Raw genomic sequence first — 16,471 nt, forward strand, 5'->3', positions numbered from 1 at the left:
CATTCTGTTTGTCGTTCTCGTCAGGTATGTCGTGTATATAAAAGATTTATATTGTTTGCTTGACAGCAGCCACCTCGCCAAGCAGATATCTCGAGCCGTCCATTTGGTGACCATCAGCTAACTCTTCGGCAGCAAAAGCTCAGCTTTCTTCTCTCTACGAAAATGTGCTTATATCGGTCATCTTTACGGTGTGATGGAAATTTGTAACCAAGCAGGTAGAGAAACTGCTCAATAATTGAGAAAGTTGCAACTTTGTCTTTCAAGTCTTTTATTTGAAGGCGGTCAAGCGTTCAAAGGCTCTGAACGCAACAAAATCAGAAAAGTCAGAGCAACACCTCACAGATGCCTCTGTTTTATATACACTTCTGCTATCTGGGAGAACATTCCATGTAAGAACACCGTTCTGTACAGAAGTTGCAACATCAGCCCGTTCGGTCCGGCTCTAACCAGTCCTTACATTTTGTAGCTTTTATCCTACAAGGAAAACGTCCTTGGCGGAATACTTTGAGATTCTGCAACAGCTTGAGCATTGTAAAAAGGAGAAAAACATGGTAAGTGACTTCTGATAACACAAACTACTGCATTCAGACAGTCACTTACTCAAGAGTTTCCACTTCAAAGTGTTTGCTTAATGATAAAGCATTTGACAAAGAGAGACGAACTAAAACTTGACCTGACGGTTTTACTCAAAGTAGATCCCATACACGGTGGCGCTGCAGAACAGAGAGGTGTTCTTGAAGGAGTGGGACACAAAGGTGTCGAAGTTTGGATCCCACAGACAGCGGCTGCTGATCTGCATCCCCTGGCCGTTGAGCTGGCCGATGTGGACCAGGATGACGGTTTTATACCTGGCGATCATAAACTCCTTCATGCGGGTCCTTATCACCTTCAACAAGGTCAGAAAGAAGCGCTCTGATTTCGGCAGATGTTCTGATGGGATCAAAAAAAAAGTCAGCTACGTTTTCACCTACTTCACAGAGAGTTAGGGTCATTTCTCGAGAGCGAACTGGATCATATCGCACATCCCGGAGGCGATGGGTGATTTCTTCCTTCAGTATGTGTGAGATAGTAGTGATAGGGAATGGTTTATTAGGGCCTGTAGACCAAAAAACAAAAAAATAGACCAGTTGTTTAAGCATTCATTAAATGTTCTAAACATGTTATGGATACCAGGGAATTTATAGGTGAGAAAATAACACATATACAAAACATAATGTTCAAAACTAATTACGTTCTGAAAATTTTAACGTGTTTTTGGTGGCAAATGCTACAAAAGCATTTAAGCTAGGAAAGCAGCAGTATCTCCTTAAGATCCATTTTTCTAACAATGTAAAACTCATTAGAATGGAAATATTTCTCAACATACGTAGGTTGCTAGGTTAACGCTTCCGTAAAATGCTGCCTAAACCCACAAATTAGAATTGGATGGAAGACGTTAATTCAAATATTATTCTGCTTCATCCAGTAGAGAATAATAAGGGTGACATGTTTACTAAGGTTGTATTATTAAATATACAATATGACTTTTACTAAGACATACATTTGTCAAAGAACCTGTTTGGTAAGAGTTTTAGTTTATATGCCGTTTTAGTTTTGACATACCGCTAATGCCGAACTAAGCCCTGGAAGAACATTTCAACTTGCGGACAAAATATTTACTTGCCACCCTGTTAGGATCGATTTAAAAGGTTTATTACTATTTCATTAACATTTTATGGCTTAATTACAAACCAGATTTTTTCTTCTTTTTTTTTTTGCTAATAGCGGAAATCAATGGTTCTTGTGAACTTATATTATTTCTCTTAAAAAATATACGTTCAAATGTGGACAAGAAATATACAACTGGCTTCACAAATGTTATTGGTTGAATTCTAACTGTTTGCCTATACACTGTCTCTGGTTTAACTTCCAATAATTGTGGTTAAGTCTCTCAATAGACTCAAATGTTTACAAATTCTTCCCATTATAGCCATCGGTAGTCCAGCTGTCATGTCAAAAGCTGAGCACCTATGATTATCAGACTCGGTGCACTGGATTCAGATTAGCTGCTGGTGATGGTGTTGCTGTTCTCGTTAAGTCTGAATGTTTGCTTACCCAGTTGGTAAGTATTCGGAATCATGGCAGCTGTGGGATCTTCATGGGTCACATGCTCGTCCACATGCGTACTGGCAGGGCTGAACATGATGGGTCAGTTAAAGAAGTTGCAAGTAAAAATAGAGAATAGACACATTATAAGTTACTGACCGGATAAGACTTCAATTTCATCAGGCAGAACAGACATGGAGGATACTTACTCCTTAATTCGGCCAGCTTTTTCTTTGGCTCTGGGTCCCTCCGCGGGAAGTTTGACTTTCTTCTCTGCTTTTGGTGGTTTTTCCTTAGGTTGTTCAGACATCGCTGCTTTTCCTTCCCTTAGCTTCCCTTGCAATTCAAGCTAACCTGAAATGTTGCTATGAGTAAGCTAGCGTAAGCTAGTTTCTGCATTGCATTAAATATGGCTCCATGTGTACATTTTGAAAATAACAGGTATATAATGAACTCTTAAAGACATTCTTATAAAGTCTCGACAAAACTAAACTTTACTTGAAACAAAAAAGAAAATAAGTGAAAAACAATTTTGAGCTCCACTAACAGCGTAAGCTCGGGTTGTTCTTTTTTTTTTTTTTTTAAAAAAAACCTGCTTGCTTATTCAAAGTTTAGTGAAATGTTGAAGGTTATTTCAATACTTTTGAAATGTTATAATTATAATACATGTTACTATACTAGCTAATTTAAAATGTTTATACCGATTTCTCGACGTCTTGTTCCAGGTTTAACCAGATGAAGCAACAGAGTCCGCGGTAACCATAGCAACCGTGACTCCTCGGTGGGCGGGCTCGTGACTCGTTGGGTGCAACCAACGGCTGTGAGGTGAAAACGTCACAGTGTATGGCAAAACGGCTTGCCATACACTGTGACCTTTTGCCTAGATTTTATGGGCATTATATGCCTGAGTGTGACTCAATATAGGTCAAATTAAATTCAATTAAAGTCAAGGTTAATTTTTGTCAGATCTTCCTGTAACACCGACATTTATTTATGCAGAGGTCTGGGATTCAGACCATTCATATTTATGGATTCCCTCAGTAATGCACAGTAAAATAAATAAATAAAAGCGTAACAGAGATTTACTCTTTTCAGAGCACATTACACTTTTGCGTTATTATAGGGATATTTTTAACTTGAAACAAGGAGACAGCATTTAAAACAAAATAACAAATGTATAATTCTGCAACACCAGTTAATTCCACATATTGCTTCGGGTAAATGACAGTTAGAAGTGGGTGGTTTACTTGTTACATTTAGCTGAGTACTTTAAAAAAAAAAAAAGAAAAGGGAGAAAAAAAGTCTAAAATGCCCAGTCATTTTTGAAGAACTATCCCAACATGTGAGCGTCGTTTCAATCCAGTGCATTCACAGCGCCCTCTGGTGTCATAACATGAGGCGGTCAAAAGAACTCCACCTGTTTGATACACGGCTGACGTGTATCAAACGTCAGCCGTTTGATAGCCGTTATTATTTTTACGCGCATAATTTTGAAATTATGTGCGTAAAATTTTTTTGAGAAACGCAGAAACGCTCATAATTTTGAAATTGTGTGCGTAAAAATGTTGAAACTGCCTTAAAAACAAAACAACAAAAAAGAAAAATCCAATATTTTTCTTTCTCCAACACCGCGCCCCCCAAGCGTGCGCTCTCCTTACGTAATCACGCAGGCACGCGGAAACCGAAGCAGCTGTAGGAGAAAGCTTCGCAGCGCTCGCTCGCTCTGACACTGCAGCGTCTCTACCGTCAGGGTCGGACTCAACCTCTCTCCCAGTTTTCGGGTAAGAAGCTCCTAAAATAGAACTTGTGTTTCCTGTCCGCTTTTCTGGCCATGTTTGCGCTGCGTTTCTTGTTCGACCTTCCCGCTCGTTCATTCGTCCTTGCTCAGCCTGGGCTGTTCGCTTCCATTCCTTCGGCTCACTTTCCCTTTTATTTTCACGCGGCCGGACGAGTTTGTTTCATCACAAATCCGTTTGCATATCTTCGATGTGAAACAACAAGCCTACATCTCTGGTTGTTCTTTGTGTTTACTTTAGTTTTTAACACTTCTCTAAGTGTTACCTCCGCCAGCTCTGAAAGAATGGGTGCGTTTTCTAAGGAGTACGGCTACGTTGTGCTGACTGGTGTTGCCAGCATGATCATGATTGGACACCTGGCCGTTAATGTGGGAAAAGCCAGGAAGAAGTACAACGTGCGGGTGAGCCGGAGGGTGAGGTCACTTTTTGAGCTGTGTAGTGGGAATGAGGGGGGAGAGTAATTTGCTTTTTTTTCTCTTTTTCCCCCCCCTCCCTTGCAGTACCCAAAAATGTACAGTGATGATCCGGAACATGGACACATCTTCAACTGCATCCAGCGTGCACACCAGAACACGTAGGTATCAGCTGCAAAACGTAGAGGTAGAAACCAGAGAAGCCCGCACACACCTTCTGGTTTTACCTACTGATAAGGGGGGGAGGAAGAGCAGATGAAGGTTAACAATCTCTTATCACCTTTCAACAGGCTGGAGATTTACCCCCCCTTTCTCTTCTGCCTGGCAGTTGGTGGTTTGCATTGCCCCGTGAGCTTTTTTGTTTTGTTTTTGCACTCGCATGCCGCTGTAGTCCCATCCAAATATGGGTGATGCGATCGCATCCCAGCAGCTGAAGCCAACGCTGATTTGTTTCCTTTGTGTGTGTTTCACAGCGTCTAGTGAGTGGGCTCGGAGCCGTGTGGATCGTTAGCAGAGAGGTGTACGCACATGGATACTCCACTGGAGGTGAGACGAGGCGGTTTGGAAAGTTACACAGTAAAAAAAAAACCAAACAGAAATAATTTGGTTTATTTAGCCTGTCACAGAGAGAGAAGGAGAAAAAAAGAACCACGGGTGTACATTTTTTTCAAAGTTATATTTTCACCACGTTTTTTCTACATTTCTAAATGTTCTACAGTAAATATTTCATTCACAAGTCAAACATGTAGTTCATAAAATATTTGAAAATGTATCACAAATGAAATGCTTAGTTAGAAGACTAATATTTAGCTCAAAGTTAAATATTTATTTTTGCTAACTAAGTATTTAGTTTAAATATTTAGCTCACTAGTTAAATATTAAGCTAGTTATTTAGCTAGTTAGCAAAACATTTTAGTTGCCAACTTAGCAACCTAAATATGCCATAAATGTAGGCCTGAGCTAAACATTTAGCTTGAACAATAAATATTTAGTTAAAATACATTTATTTGGGAACTAAATATTTAGCTTCCTAACTAGATATTTAGTGTGGAACTCTGACATTTCTAAATGTAGGAATAACAAGGTGAGAATGTTAAAATGAACACTCACATTTTTTTTTTCCCCTTTATGACAAGAAAAATAAATCAAACTAATACTGTTAATTTTTACCGCGTGACCTCATAGAAGCTGGGCAGCCGTCCTGCCACTCTATTTTTACATTTTTATTTACATAATATCCTGTGTGCTAAAAATTGTCGTTGCTGTCCTTTTATGCCAGATCCCAAGAAGAGGATGAGGGGTGCGTTTGGAAACGTTGCCTTGTTGGGGCTGATGCTGGCCACTCTGAGCTACGGGGGCCACCTGCTGGGCTGGAAGGGACCTGCACGCCCGCGGCTGTTGGGCGGTGCACCCTACCACTAACGATTTAGATTTGCTGATGTCGGCCGTCCGAATAATTTTTTTTATGGCGACTGCGCGTAGTATATCTCGTAGCTTATCCGCTCAACTCTGACCTGCTTAACTGGTTGTTTTGAAGCTGGAAAGTAATCGGACTGGTCTTTTCTAGATCCAGCCACTCCCATTTGAGATGAGTTCACCTGCGTAAGGTAATAGCCGGACACTCGTTGTGGAGAAATCGTGGCTTTTGTTGTGTAATTTTTGCACTGAAGATGATCAGTCGGTCTCAACACGACTTCCATCTGTCTGCATTAAGCCTGCATGATATACATGTTCTTACTGTCATGATTGCCTGAAGCCAGAAGTTAATTTTGACTTTTGTATATTAAAAATCTCTACACTTCTACTTTTTACACTCTTTATCTACAGATAACACAGCCTTATTATGTTTATTATAGAAGGTGTGGGGCTGAATGAAAGAATGTGAGGGTGTGTTTACTTAGGTGTGTGTGTGTGTAAAGGGAGCGCTTTTTTTTTTTAACAGTTATTGTTTAAAGTCCGCCGTGCCGGTTCAGACAGGAGCAATAACTTATTTACTTAATTATCATAAATCACGGTTAATACCTGACAAGCAGGTTAAAAACAAAGCAGTGTAATGTTCCCCACCCACAATATCAAAGGAAGACTTACTGTTGGTTTTATGTTTTTTTTATTTTTTTATTACTAAACAAGTGATCTTTCATGTCATTTAAATTATTACATTTTAAACACGTAAAATCCTTAGAGAGAATAAAGCAAAACTCTGGTAGAGCGGAGAATCTTGCACAATTCAAAGCCCTTGAACTTTCTCCACATTCTGTCAGCTTGCAACTACAAGCGAGATAAAAATCTGAAAGGTGTGGCGTGCCTTTATTCAGCCTACATAGGTCGATATTTTGCAGGATTGCCTTTTCCTGCACTTCGAGCTAGGGATGCACAACATATCGCAAAAATATCATAGTGTGCGCAGTATTCATGTCGCAAAAGATGGTTTGGCATGCAATAATTGTTGCCTGACACGTTTTAAAAGTTTTTTTTGTTTTAATCCTAATGATAAAAATGCAATATTTAGCCAGACATTGTCAAAAATGCTAAAGATCATGTAGCGCATGAAGCACAGATTAGGAGGAGAAGAGATATATCGCAACTGATGTCGCAATATTAACTACCATCGCAAAAATATTTTAATATCGCGTCCTACTTCAGGCTACCAGTCTTGGATTCTATACCTGCTTTACTTGCATAGAGATGGAAGTTGTTCGTAAAACAAGGGGTGCAATCTTACTTAAACAGCATCTGACCAGCAAATTTCAAAAGATTTAAAGAGAGGCAAAAGCAAATGAGGCAGATTAGCATTAGCAGTGCTAAAAACAACTAATGATGTCATCCAGCATGTTATTATGGAAATTGTCCCTACCACCTGGAACTTGAGCTGTTGGTCATATACCAACAGTCTTCAGTCAGAGGCCTCTTTGGATTTGTTGCAACACTGACTGCTTCTGCTATTTTAATTTTCAGATGAACTATCGAACAATATTTTGTGAGATTTCCAAAGCTTTAGATATTGTTTGATAATACATTACTCATGAGTTGACTGGAGGCAACTGGATTGGACTTTCTTTACTTAATTTTTTTTTCTATTCTGCACTAATCTGTGTTTCTCTTTGATATAACAGCCCATTGAAATATGCTGACGTTTGTGGTTGCAGCACGACGAAACGTGAGAAAAGCTCAACGGCTAGGAATGCTTTTGCAAGACACCCGGCGCTCAGACACACACAACAGCCTTCAGTTTCACTTGAACTTCTTATGTGTGTTCATTGTAGCACTTTTACTACCCAGGTTGGGAAGTAATGTGCGTTGGCACATTTAACATTCAATTTAAGGAACAATCACCAACTTCGGGATTCTTATTCCAAGATGAAACGATACTGAGAAGTTTCACAACAACGTTTACCAAACACCGCCACGTATTCCTGATTTCAACCACTGAAAGGTTTTTCTTGGTTAAAAAAAAAATGTTACTGGTGCATCTGGTTTTTCAAATACTGTAGAGTAAAAATATAATTTACGTGTGAACTTTCTGTATTACCTCACGCAGCTTTAAGGCAGCAGTTTGGATTAAAAGTGCACTTCACTCATATTTGGTCACCTAAATCATCTCCAGTGATGTTTCTCAGTCCGAACCCCAAATCCTCATTCAGACTGACAATCACCTGAGGTTTTTTATTTGTCCAGGATAGATTTTTCGACCTACGTTATCTCATATGTCCACTAGAGGGCAGTGTAATACATGTCACGTTGAAAGTGCTGCTATTTGTGCAAAAGTGCCTTGAATTTGCACTTTTTGTGTGAGAGTGAAAAGTCTCCAGGACTTAGACAGGAATGTGGAAGAAAGATTAGGTGACTCTACAACCTTTGATGATTCAAACAACGACAAAATAACTAAATAATCGTTTCAACAGCGAGTCTTAAACAGAGAAGTCAGTAATTTGGACTAATCTTGAAGACGTATGCTTCTCCACGTATCCAAAAAGCTGCTTCTTTTTCAACACATGTTCTCTCCATGGCGCGAGTGACGGAGTCGAGAGGAGAATCCGTCAGTGGGCGTACGGTGAGAGGGGCGTGTCCTCCATCAAATCGTCCTACAGAGAGAATTACAAACTGTAACATGATGACCTTAGAGGAGAAGCAACAGCAACGCCCGTAGAGAAGGAGACTTACTTGTTTGTTTAGCAAAAATGGAAGCAGATCATTTTTGTTTCCTTTCTTAAAGGGGCAGTATTACCTAAAATCAATGTTTTTGAGCTTCGCGTCATGCAATTTAATTCTCTCATCAAAAAACACACCGGGATTGCTATGTTGATTATTTCATGCATGTTTGAGAAATCCTTTAATCTCCATAGCAACCATTCAGTTGTGCAAAACGCCTGGGTGGCTCTAGCAACGCCTTTGATGCCCAGAAGCTTCCTTGTTTGCAGGCTTCCGATCTTTAACCCACTCAGCTCCTTCAAACTAGCCAGCATCAATTAGCAAACACCTGGTGGAACTGCGCGTGCGCTGAGCTCATTACAGGACCTACTGCTCAGTGAAATGCTGGTAAAAACATTGTTAAAAGGTGGGCAGGAGAGCCATGTTGTGATCACTTCCTGAGCAGGAGTTTCTTAAAGAAACAGAGGCCCAATTTTGAGGCGTTAAATTACAAAGACAAATTTCTTTTTAGTCATATTTAATGCATGCAGCATTTTTTTATATAACACCTGACTTGATTATGCAATAAAATGGCACAATGTGCATGGAAACACACATAATACTGCCTCTTTAGCCAGGAGATTTTGAGAGTTATTACCACATTTCCTGCCCAGTAATTCTGTCAGTGTGACTTCATGACAATAGAGCACTAGGAGCCATTTTCTTTGAACCTAATGCCACCAGTCCGGTCACAACAGGAAGATAACTGGCAGATAGATCACTTCCTGTGAATTGAAACATGCTAGGCAACGAATAACAATACTGTAAAAACTGATGGAGAACAACAAAGACTAGAGTAGAGAGTGTGTTGATGGAGTGGCCCCTTACCATGGGAAGGTCCTGCAGCCGGTGGAACTCAGGGTGGTTCACCCGCTGGCGGAACTTGACGAAGAGGACAGTGAAGACCACAGCTGTGGTAACGATGAACACTGCCAGCAGACCGGCCAGCAGGGGGTCCAGAGGAGAGCTGGAGTGGCGGCGGGACCCCTTCGAGTCTACACGATGGAGAACAAATCATTAAAACGACATCATAAATTCAAACTTTAAAAGGAAGTCACGCTTGCTACGTCTCCTGACCGTCATCGCCGATGTTCAGCTCCGACGGAAACTCCCGGTGTGTGGGCCCCACAGGGACCCAAGCAGGAGCTGGTGTGTGTGCGGTAGAGGCGGGGGTCGTGGCTCCAGATGAAAAGGTGGAGTGGGCCTCGCCGGTCGGGGAGTACCTACGGGAGGTGGCCTGCTGAGGGGTGGAGCTCGCAGCGGTCGGTGCCGATGAAAGGCCGTCTGCGGCGGCTGAAAGTGTTTCGGTTCAAAACAGGACGGAGAGCAGAGGTCACCCTGCTCCTGAAACCCGATCGCTCCCCCCCACAACGAAGCTGCTGTCCATAATGTATAGCAAAAACTATCTATGCACAATAATACCAAGAATTTTCTTTAAAAAACATAGAACCTGTTTGGCTTTGCAGTCATCACACCAACATAATAACAATAATGGTGATGGGGGTGCAGCACATTCTGTGCAAATAACTTTCTAGTTTTTACATTCTTTTAAATATTTTATTTGTTTTAATTCACCAATTAGAGTGTGCAAAACAAACACTACAGACTAACACGGTGCTTTTGAAAGTGGTGGCCGACAGAGGGCGCTGTAGGAAGATGAGGGGGAAAAAAAATAAAAGCAAAACTAAAAATAAAATGGAACCCCATACATTTTGTACTTTAAATTGATCTGTTATTCAATTATGTTTTTAAAAAAAATAAAATATAAGTTAAAATAATTGATTTAACTGTTCTTTTTGATGCAAATCTTTTTGATCGTCTGCCAGTCAAATTCATCAAGCAAGAAATGGAAACGTTTCTAACAAGAAAAATACCATGGGAACTGTAGGAATAAATTAAACTTGTTGATTAATATTATGATAAGAAGTGTTACACATTTTATTATAATTAAAAGAGGGGATTGTGCTGAAAAATTGTATTATCTGGAAACAAAATGTAGATCTCATGGCAGACAGCATGATGCAGCTTTTATGCTAAATGAACGCAATAATTATTGAAGAGTGAAGAAAAAACATTGTAAATGTTGATGTTTCTTTACATATTTTGTAAAAGTGTTTGTGAGTTTGCAAAAATATGTAGCGGTGTAGATCTACAGAATAACCAATTAGATATCTGAACAAATAACAAGAACACAGAAGAAAAAAGGGAGTCCAAGTGAATAATCTAGGGTCACACAGTTATTGTGGGTGGAAGTAGGAAAGAAAAGGAGAAAAAAACCAACATGCTACAACAAAAAATCACTATAAATTAAGGATATCTAAATAACACGATTTGTTATTAGTAGATTCTCCCATCTCCCTCTCTTGTTAAACTGATTGAGAGAAAAAAACAAAACAGTTGTTCCAAATTCCTTGAACTCTGTAATCTTTCTACTAAACGTTACACATTTAATCAACAAATGGTGTTTACAGATTAGCCACTGGAATGTCAATGCACTGAGAGCAAAACAGAAACTAACACAGAAGGCAGATTATTTTGAGGTACGTGTTCCACATATTTCAGGCTTCAACATCGGAGTCTCGGTTTTTAACAACAGGTGAGGATTTGGGGAAAGTAGTGATGGTTTGTACTGCATATGATTGACGAAACAGGATGTGCAGTGCTGTGGAAATGTACTCCTTTGCCAATATCCTCTGTGTTTGCTGTTTCTGGTCACACTTCACTGCTTCAGAGCATCAAACAAATTTTATTACCAAACAAAGTTAACCTGAGCAAATACAATAAGCCGTTTTCAAAAATGATTTCATTTCCTATGGAAAATAGAAGCCAATGATTCCCTGTGTGGGTCATAGTTTCCTTACCAGTCATATAAAGGAGCATGGTTTGTATCACTAAATTGCACACACTAACTGCATTTAATCATGTTTTCAAATTCACTGATATTTATTGATGCACTCATTAACAAAATAGTGGAGAAAATAGTCAAATTAACAACATGTACAGTTTTGGAGGGGGGGGGGGTTAAACATCAATTGGAATTTATTGTGACAACGATAAATCAAGATTCTTGTCATGAGAAATTTATCACGATAAATGATAAACGATACGATAAATTCCCACCTGTACTACAAAGCTTATGTTACTTATTTGAGAGGTGAACCTGCTGGTGTTCATTGGATTAACTGATTAATAAATGAACAGAAAAAGGTGCCTACTAGATTTTTTTTTAGTAAAGCTAAAATTATGCCACATGACAAAATTTGGATTGAACATATTTACAGACCAAAGTTTGTTTTTTTTCTTAAATGCTAAAACTACTTGTTTTCTTTTCTTTTTTTTTTACTGCTCGGAGTGTGCTGGTCTTTCAGCAAATATTCCTTTTTTGAGCCTGTATACTCCAGTTAACGATTAATCGATTATTCAGTTAGTTGACGACTGTTCAATTAATCGACTCATCACGATTTATTGGTTTTTGGGTTGTTTTTTCTTGCAGAGTACAAAAAGGTCAGAGGTTGGTTTCATTGTGGTTTCCCCAAATCTCTACACAATGTGACAAGTACTAAATCATTTCAGATCTGGTTAAGGCCAGGTCTCATCTACGTAAGATGCTAGGATTCAAAAAGGGTGTACTTTCTTTTTTCTTCTAACAGTAATTGAAGTTAATTAGAAAGACTTAATTTATCTATTAACAGATTTTTTAAAGAGGTTGTTGTTCAGGTTTGGCTTGATGTTGCATAACCAGTAAAGAAAAAGGAAGAAAGAAAAAAAACGTACTAAAAAATGAGTGAGGTTGGATTTACTCTCGCTTTTGGTTATTTCTCCTAAAATAGTCACCCAGCATCGGCTGAGGGGGTTATATTTATATTTACCCGGTCTGGAAAAAGGGAATCTCTTCAATAACTCTACAACACTAGTGGAGGTCAGGGCAGGACTGTTTTCCCGTAACGCCGCTGGCAGGGAAACCGAGTCTGGGAAATTGGCCCGCGTTTGCAAACAGGCAGCGTTTTATTGTGAGGGCTGCTATATTTTAAGGCTTTCGTCTGGACAAAGAAAACACACTGAAATGGAGAAGTTGCAGACCCAGAAGGCCAGAAATAAACAAAGCTGTCACATTAGTGCAGATGAAAATAATGAGCCACAGTTTGCAAAACCTTGCAAAGAAAATAAAAAGGCATTGGGGTGGTAACGCAAAGTAGTGAGCATTTTGTCGCATCCCAACCACAGACTGCAGTTTGTTCGGATTTTAGATGATAAACCGACACCGAGCAGGGAACACTTTACAATGGTAAAGTGGAAAAAACTGGATTTTCAGATTTGCATTTGTAGCCAGGTGCTGTTCAGAATACTGTCAAGTCACATTTTGCTTTGCTTCCAGCAATTAGTGTTTTAGGGTGTGCCTCTGGCAGCTTTGGATATGTAGGGGTTAGTAGGTGATAAATGTTTAGTATTGCTTGTATTCCCTCATGTTCCCAAAGCTCCCATTAGCATGAAGACCATCCTGTTCTCCGTAGGAATGGGGAGTTCAGTGAAATGTGTAGTTTTAGTTTAACACCATAGTTACACTAAAAAAAAGAGAATGGAGCTCCTACTTAAGACAAAAATGGGTTAATTTGTCGAATGTAATCAAATTAGCTTACTTTATTTACATTTGTTTAATATGACAACCTAATAAATGGACTTTAGAAAAAATTTTTTTTTACACTTTTGTTAAAACTGCCTCTAAGTTGTGACAGTTTGGTATGAGACAGATAATTTGTGGAAAAAAGAAAAAAAAAAATCATGCTTCTCTGCCTTCTTCCAATGCTTATTAAAAACAACCAATCAGAGCCAGGAGGAGGGTCTTAACACTGTCAATCACTCTTGTGAATGTGCTGTTCTTCCCCCCACCTGACATCAATGCTAAGGCTGGTTAGCATGGCCACAATGATGGCGGATAAAAACGTTTTCCTGGAACGGTGAGTAATTTCTCCACCAATAGTACATTTAGCAGCAAGTACCATACATAAGGATGATTGACAGTGTTAAGGCCCGCCTCCTGGCTCTCATTGGTTGTCAGAATTTCCTTTGACTTATTTTTTCTCAATAAGGTTTTCTTCTTGCCTAATCTTTTCACTCACTGACACATTTAGGGAGCGAATGACCAACAGTTGCCTTGGCAACACATTTCCCCCAACTGAGTGGAGGATTTCTGTAAAGTTACGAGTTGAACTTACTTTATTGTCACTGCACACAGAAACATTTTTTGAAAATACATTTTAAAAAATCTAGAATAAATATACAAGTAATAATATATTGTGAAATATATATATATAGGGACCTGTATTTATTTTCCTAACATTTCCAAATTCTGCCCTGGTTTTGTGTTGGTCAATTGCATAAATACACAATTACATGCTCTAACGTTTGCCACTTAAGGGGCGTGGATATTTTGTGAGGCACTACAGCGAGAGAAGCAAGTAAAGATGGCTACCTGAGAGAGATGGAGTTGTGACAGTGGGCGCATTTGTGAACTGAGATGTGGCTTTAGTGGAACTTGAGACGTGCGGGTGTCCTGCATCTGCTGATGTCTCTGATCGGACTGTGCTTTCCGTCGGGGCGGCGGTGGCGGCAGAGGCTGGGAGATCACCTGAAGTTTCATTCCTGCCTGCAGGGTATTGTGTCTGCCGCGGAAACTCGTTCACGGGGGTCTCAGCAGGAGCAGGAAATGGGGTTGAGGTAAAGGAAGTAGGCAAAGCATGGCTCTCACCTGTAAAATAACAACGCAATTATTGGAATTATTCATTCAGTCCACAAAAGTGCGATGTTTTCAGGCTGTTTATTTGTTTTGCAATTATTAATAAGTGATCATCTGAACAACGCGGTTGTTGATTTGCTAATTAATTCTTTTTACATTAATTTAAATGAGCTAATTAGCGGATGATGACATGTCATCTGCTATACTGATGATATGTCAGAAGGTTGGTGTGTGGGTCACCTTCTTCATCTTTTCTGTTAAACTTAACCAAAACACACCAAAATCTGCAGCATACTTACATGTTGAGGTTGTCAAAGTCAAGCTAGCATAACAGCCCTATACCTTGCTAATATTTTTTTTATAAAAACTTTTTCCCTTGGACCTTGTTGTCCAAGTCGGGCATGTCCAAGATGTGATCCTGTTGACAATTAGTGGGAAAGCACTTAGGATTTGACGCGTTATGTTGACAACATGACAGCTAAAACTAATTGTAGTTGATTGTAGCTGATGAGCGCGGAGCTGTGGGAGCGTGATCTCGCGTGACGTCACACACACACAAAAAAAACTGACAAATTACACTGACGAGGATGGCTATTTTATTTTATTTCTTATGAAAAACAAAGAATACATGTGTGCAAATGCCTCCGTTGCACAAAAATCGTCTTTGCTGATCTTTAGGTTCAGGTTTCGGCAGTGAAATAAGAGAAGCGATGCTCATCAAGATAGGAAGGGATGTAGGGGAAGTCTTTTTGACTGCTTGCAGTTCATTAATGGAAAAAAGGACCGTTCACAAGTGGAAAATGTTCAAGACAGCTGCCGGTCTTACCATCAAGTTAGGGGGTGCAGTGTCAGAACTGATAAAATGCTCCGACTCCATCTCAGGTTACAGGCTTCACTTAGAATGCTAGCATGCTAATGTCGCTAGCACGCAACAAACAATAGATGTGAAGAAAGGACTCTTTCTGGCCCCTGAACTGATTTTGTGCGGCCCCGGAATGATACAAATTTGTCTCACCAGTGCAAATGGTTGACGTGGATATTTTTATATTCAGTTAGTACAAAACTATTAAAAGAACCACGGAATGTGTGGTTCTTTTCAAATAAAGAGTCACCTAAAGAATGTTTTTATTGCTGAGAAAAGATCAAATCGTTTCGAGTTTCCTTCGGTCGAGCCCAAAATAAATTAGTAAAGTGTTTTGCCTCGCTTTCAATAAAGAAAACACACCAAAACGTTTTGGAGGATTTTGATCTTAATGATTAACACATTCCTTTCCTACAAAAAAAAAAAATTGGGCTATATGCTTTGTTTAATTAAAGTATTTCATGTTTAGTTCATTGTTGAGCAAGAACAAAATTCTCAATGAAACTTTTGGTGTTTTAGATATAAATAAATAAATTGGCCCAACAGTACCCTTGAGTTTATGGTTTTGGTCCATAAGAAAAAGTTTGGACAGCCCTGGTCTAATCAAAGCCCAGACCTATACCCAATTGAGAATCTATGACCGTACCTGAAAATTGATGTTCTCAGATGCTTTCTGTCCAACCTGAATGAGATGGAGCAACTTTTCAAGATGCAACAGGCAAAAGAAGAAGAAGAAGAAAAAAATCAACCCAGCTTTAAATGCAACTAACCGATGGAGTCTGAATACCAACGCACAGCTTACGTTGGGAGCGTACGCTTCCTTCTTTATTTTCTACACCAAAATCTACTTCATTATGATGCTCCGCAGAATAAAACCGCAACAAAACGCACCGAATTTGTGGTTCTATGTGGGAAAAATTTATGAAAAAGGTAAAAACCAAAGGAAGATTATTTGTCAGTTAAGACAAAACGGACACGCAAGCATATAGTCTGAATTTTATATTGACGGATGAGAACATCATCTTACCTCCAGTCTGCGGCGATCCGGTAACCAACAGCAACCAGAAGCACACCAAATGAATCTCAAATCTCATCTCATCGGGCTTCCTCTGCCTTCTTTTCTCTGCAGATCTCAGTTCAACCGCCTCTCCTCAGCAGCTCGGTCCTCTCCTTCCCTCTCTCTCTCTCTCTGATGTTTGTTTCCGTTACGTGATTTGACAGGGCACATCACCAAGCGCTAAAAATATCCTGAGGGAGTCGGGCAGAAGAGGAGCACGCTGCGTGGGTGGGGCTGCGAGGGGGCGTTGGAAAAGAAAAGACTTTTTTTTTTTTTCTTGTTTCAAAAAGAACATCCATACATATCGTGGCCCCTTCCTGAAAACTCCGCTCTTGT

At 39.7% G+C, this 16,471-nt stretch overlaps 3 protein-coding genes across 6 annotated transcripts; 1 reads left to right on the forward strand and 2 right to left on the reverse strand.

The window, feature by feature from the left end:
* Nucleotides 1-248: 248 nt before the first annotated feature.
* On the reverse strand, nucleotides 249-12,267 carry dynlt5 (dynein light chain Tctex-type family member 5). Of its 4 annotated transcripts, none has more exons than XM_032565288.1 (5): nucleotides 12,257-12,267; nucleotides 2,295-2,552; nucleotides 2,095-2,174; nucleotides 972-1,096; nucleotides 249-886 (listed from the first exon to the last, which is right to left on the reverse strand). In XM_032565288.1, the coding sequence occupies exons 2-5, from the start codon at nucleotides 2,393-2,395 to the stop codon at nucleotides 683-685; spliced, it is 510 nt and encodes a 169-aa protein (XP_032421179.1). In that variant the 5' UTR covers nucleotides 2,396-2,552; nucleotides 12,257-12,267; the 3' UTR covers nucleotides 249-682. The 4 variants fall into 4 exon arrangements, with proteins under 4 accessions (XP_032421179.1, XP_032421182.1, XP_032421180.1 ...); XM_032565291.1 differs by lacking the exon at nucleotides 12,257-12,267 and adding an exon at nucleotides 2,787-3,595 and having other exon boundaries at nucleotides 2,295-2,421; XM_032565289.1 differs by lacking the exon at nucleotides 12,257-12,267 and adding an exon at nucleotides 2,787-3,595 and having other exon boundaries at nucleotides 2,295-2,439.
* mgst3a (microsomal glutathione S-transferase 3a) lies at nucleotides 3,721-6,098 on the forward strand. Its single transcript, XM_032565292.1, has 6 exons — nucleotides 3,721-3,866; nucleotides 4,122-4,282; nucleotides 4,382-4,455; nucleotides 4,585-4,642; nucleotides 4,768-4,840; nucleotides 5,574-6,098. Exons 2-6 carry the CDS (start codon nucleotides 4,166-4,168, stop codon nucleotides 5,714-5,716), a joined length of 465 nt encoding a protein of 154 aa, XP_032421183.1. The 5' UTR covers nucleotides 3,721-3,866; nucleotides 4,122-4,165; the 3' UTR covers nucleotides 5,717-6,098.
* On the reverse strand, nucleotides 6,385-16,407 carry LOC116721505 (mucin-5AC-like). Its single transcript, XM_032565287.1, has 5 exons — nucleotides 16,106-16,407; nucleotides 13,953-14,228; nucleotides 9,560-9,775; nucleotides 9,311-9,477; nucleotides 6,385-8,376 (listed from the first exon to the last, which is right to left on the reverse strand). Exons 1-5 carry the CDS (start codon nucleotides 16,170-16,172, stop codon nucleotides 8,332-8,334), a joined length of 771 nt encoding a protein of 256 aa, XP_032421178.1. The 5' UTR covers nucleotides 16,173-16,407; the 3' UTR covers nucleotides 6,385-8,331.
* Nucleotides 16,408-16,471: the final 64 nt, after the last annotated feature.

This window comes from Xiphophorus hellerii, chromosome 6, assembly GCF_003331165.1.
Source record: "Xiphophorus hellerii strain 12219 chromosome 6, Xiphophorus_hellerii-4.1, whole genome shotgun sequence".
NCBI lineage: Eukaryota > Metazoa > Chordata > Actinopteri > Cyprinodontiformes > Poeciliidae > Xiphophorus > Xiphophorus hellerii.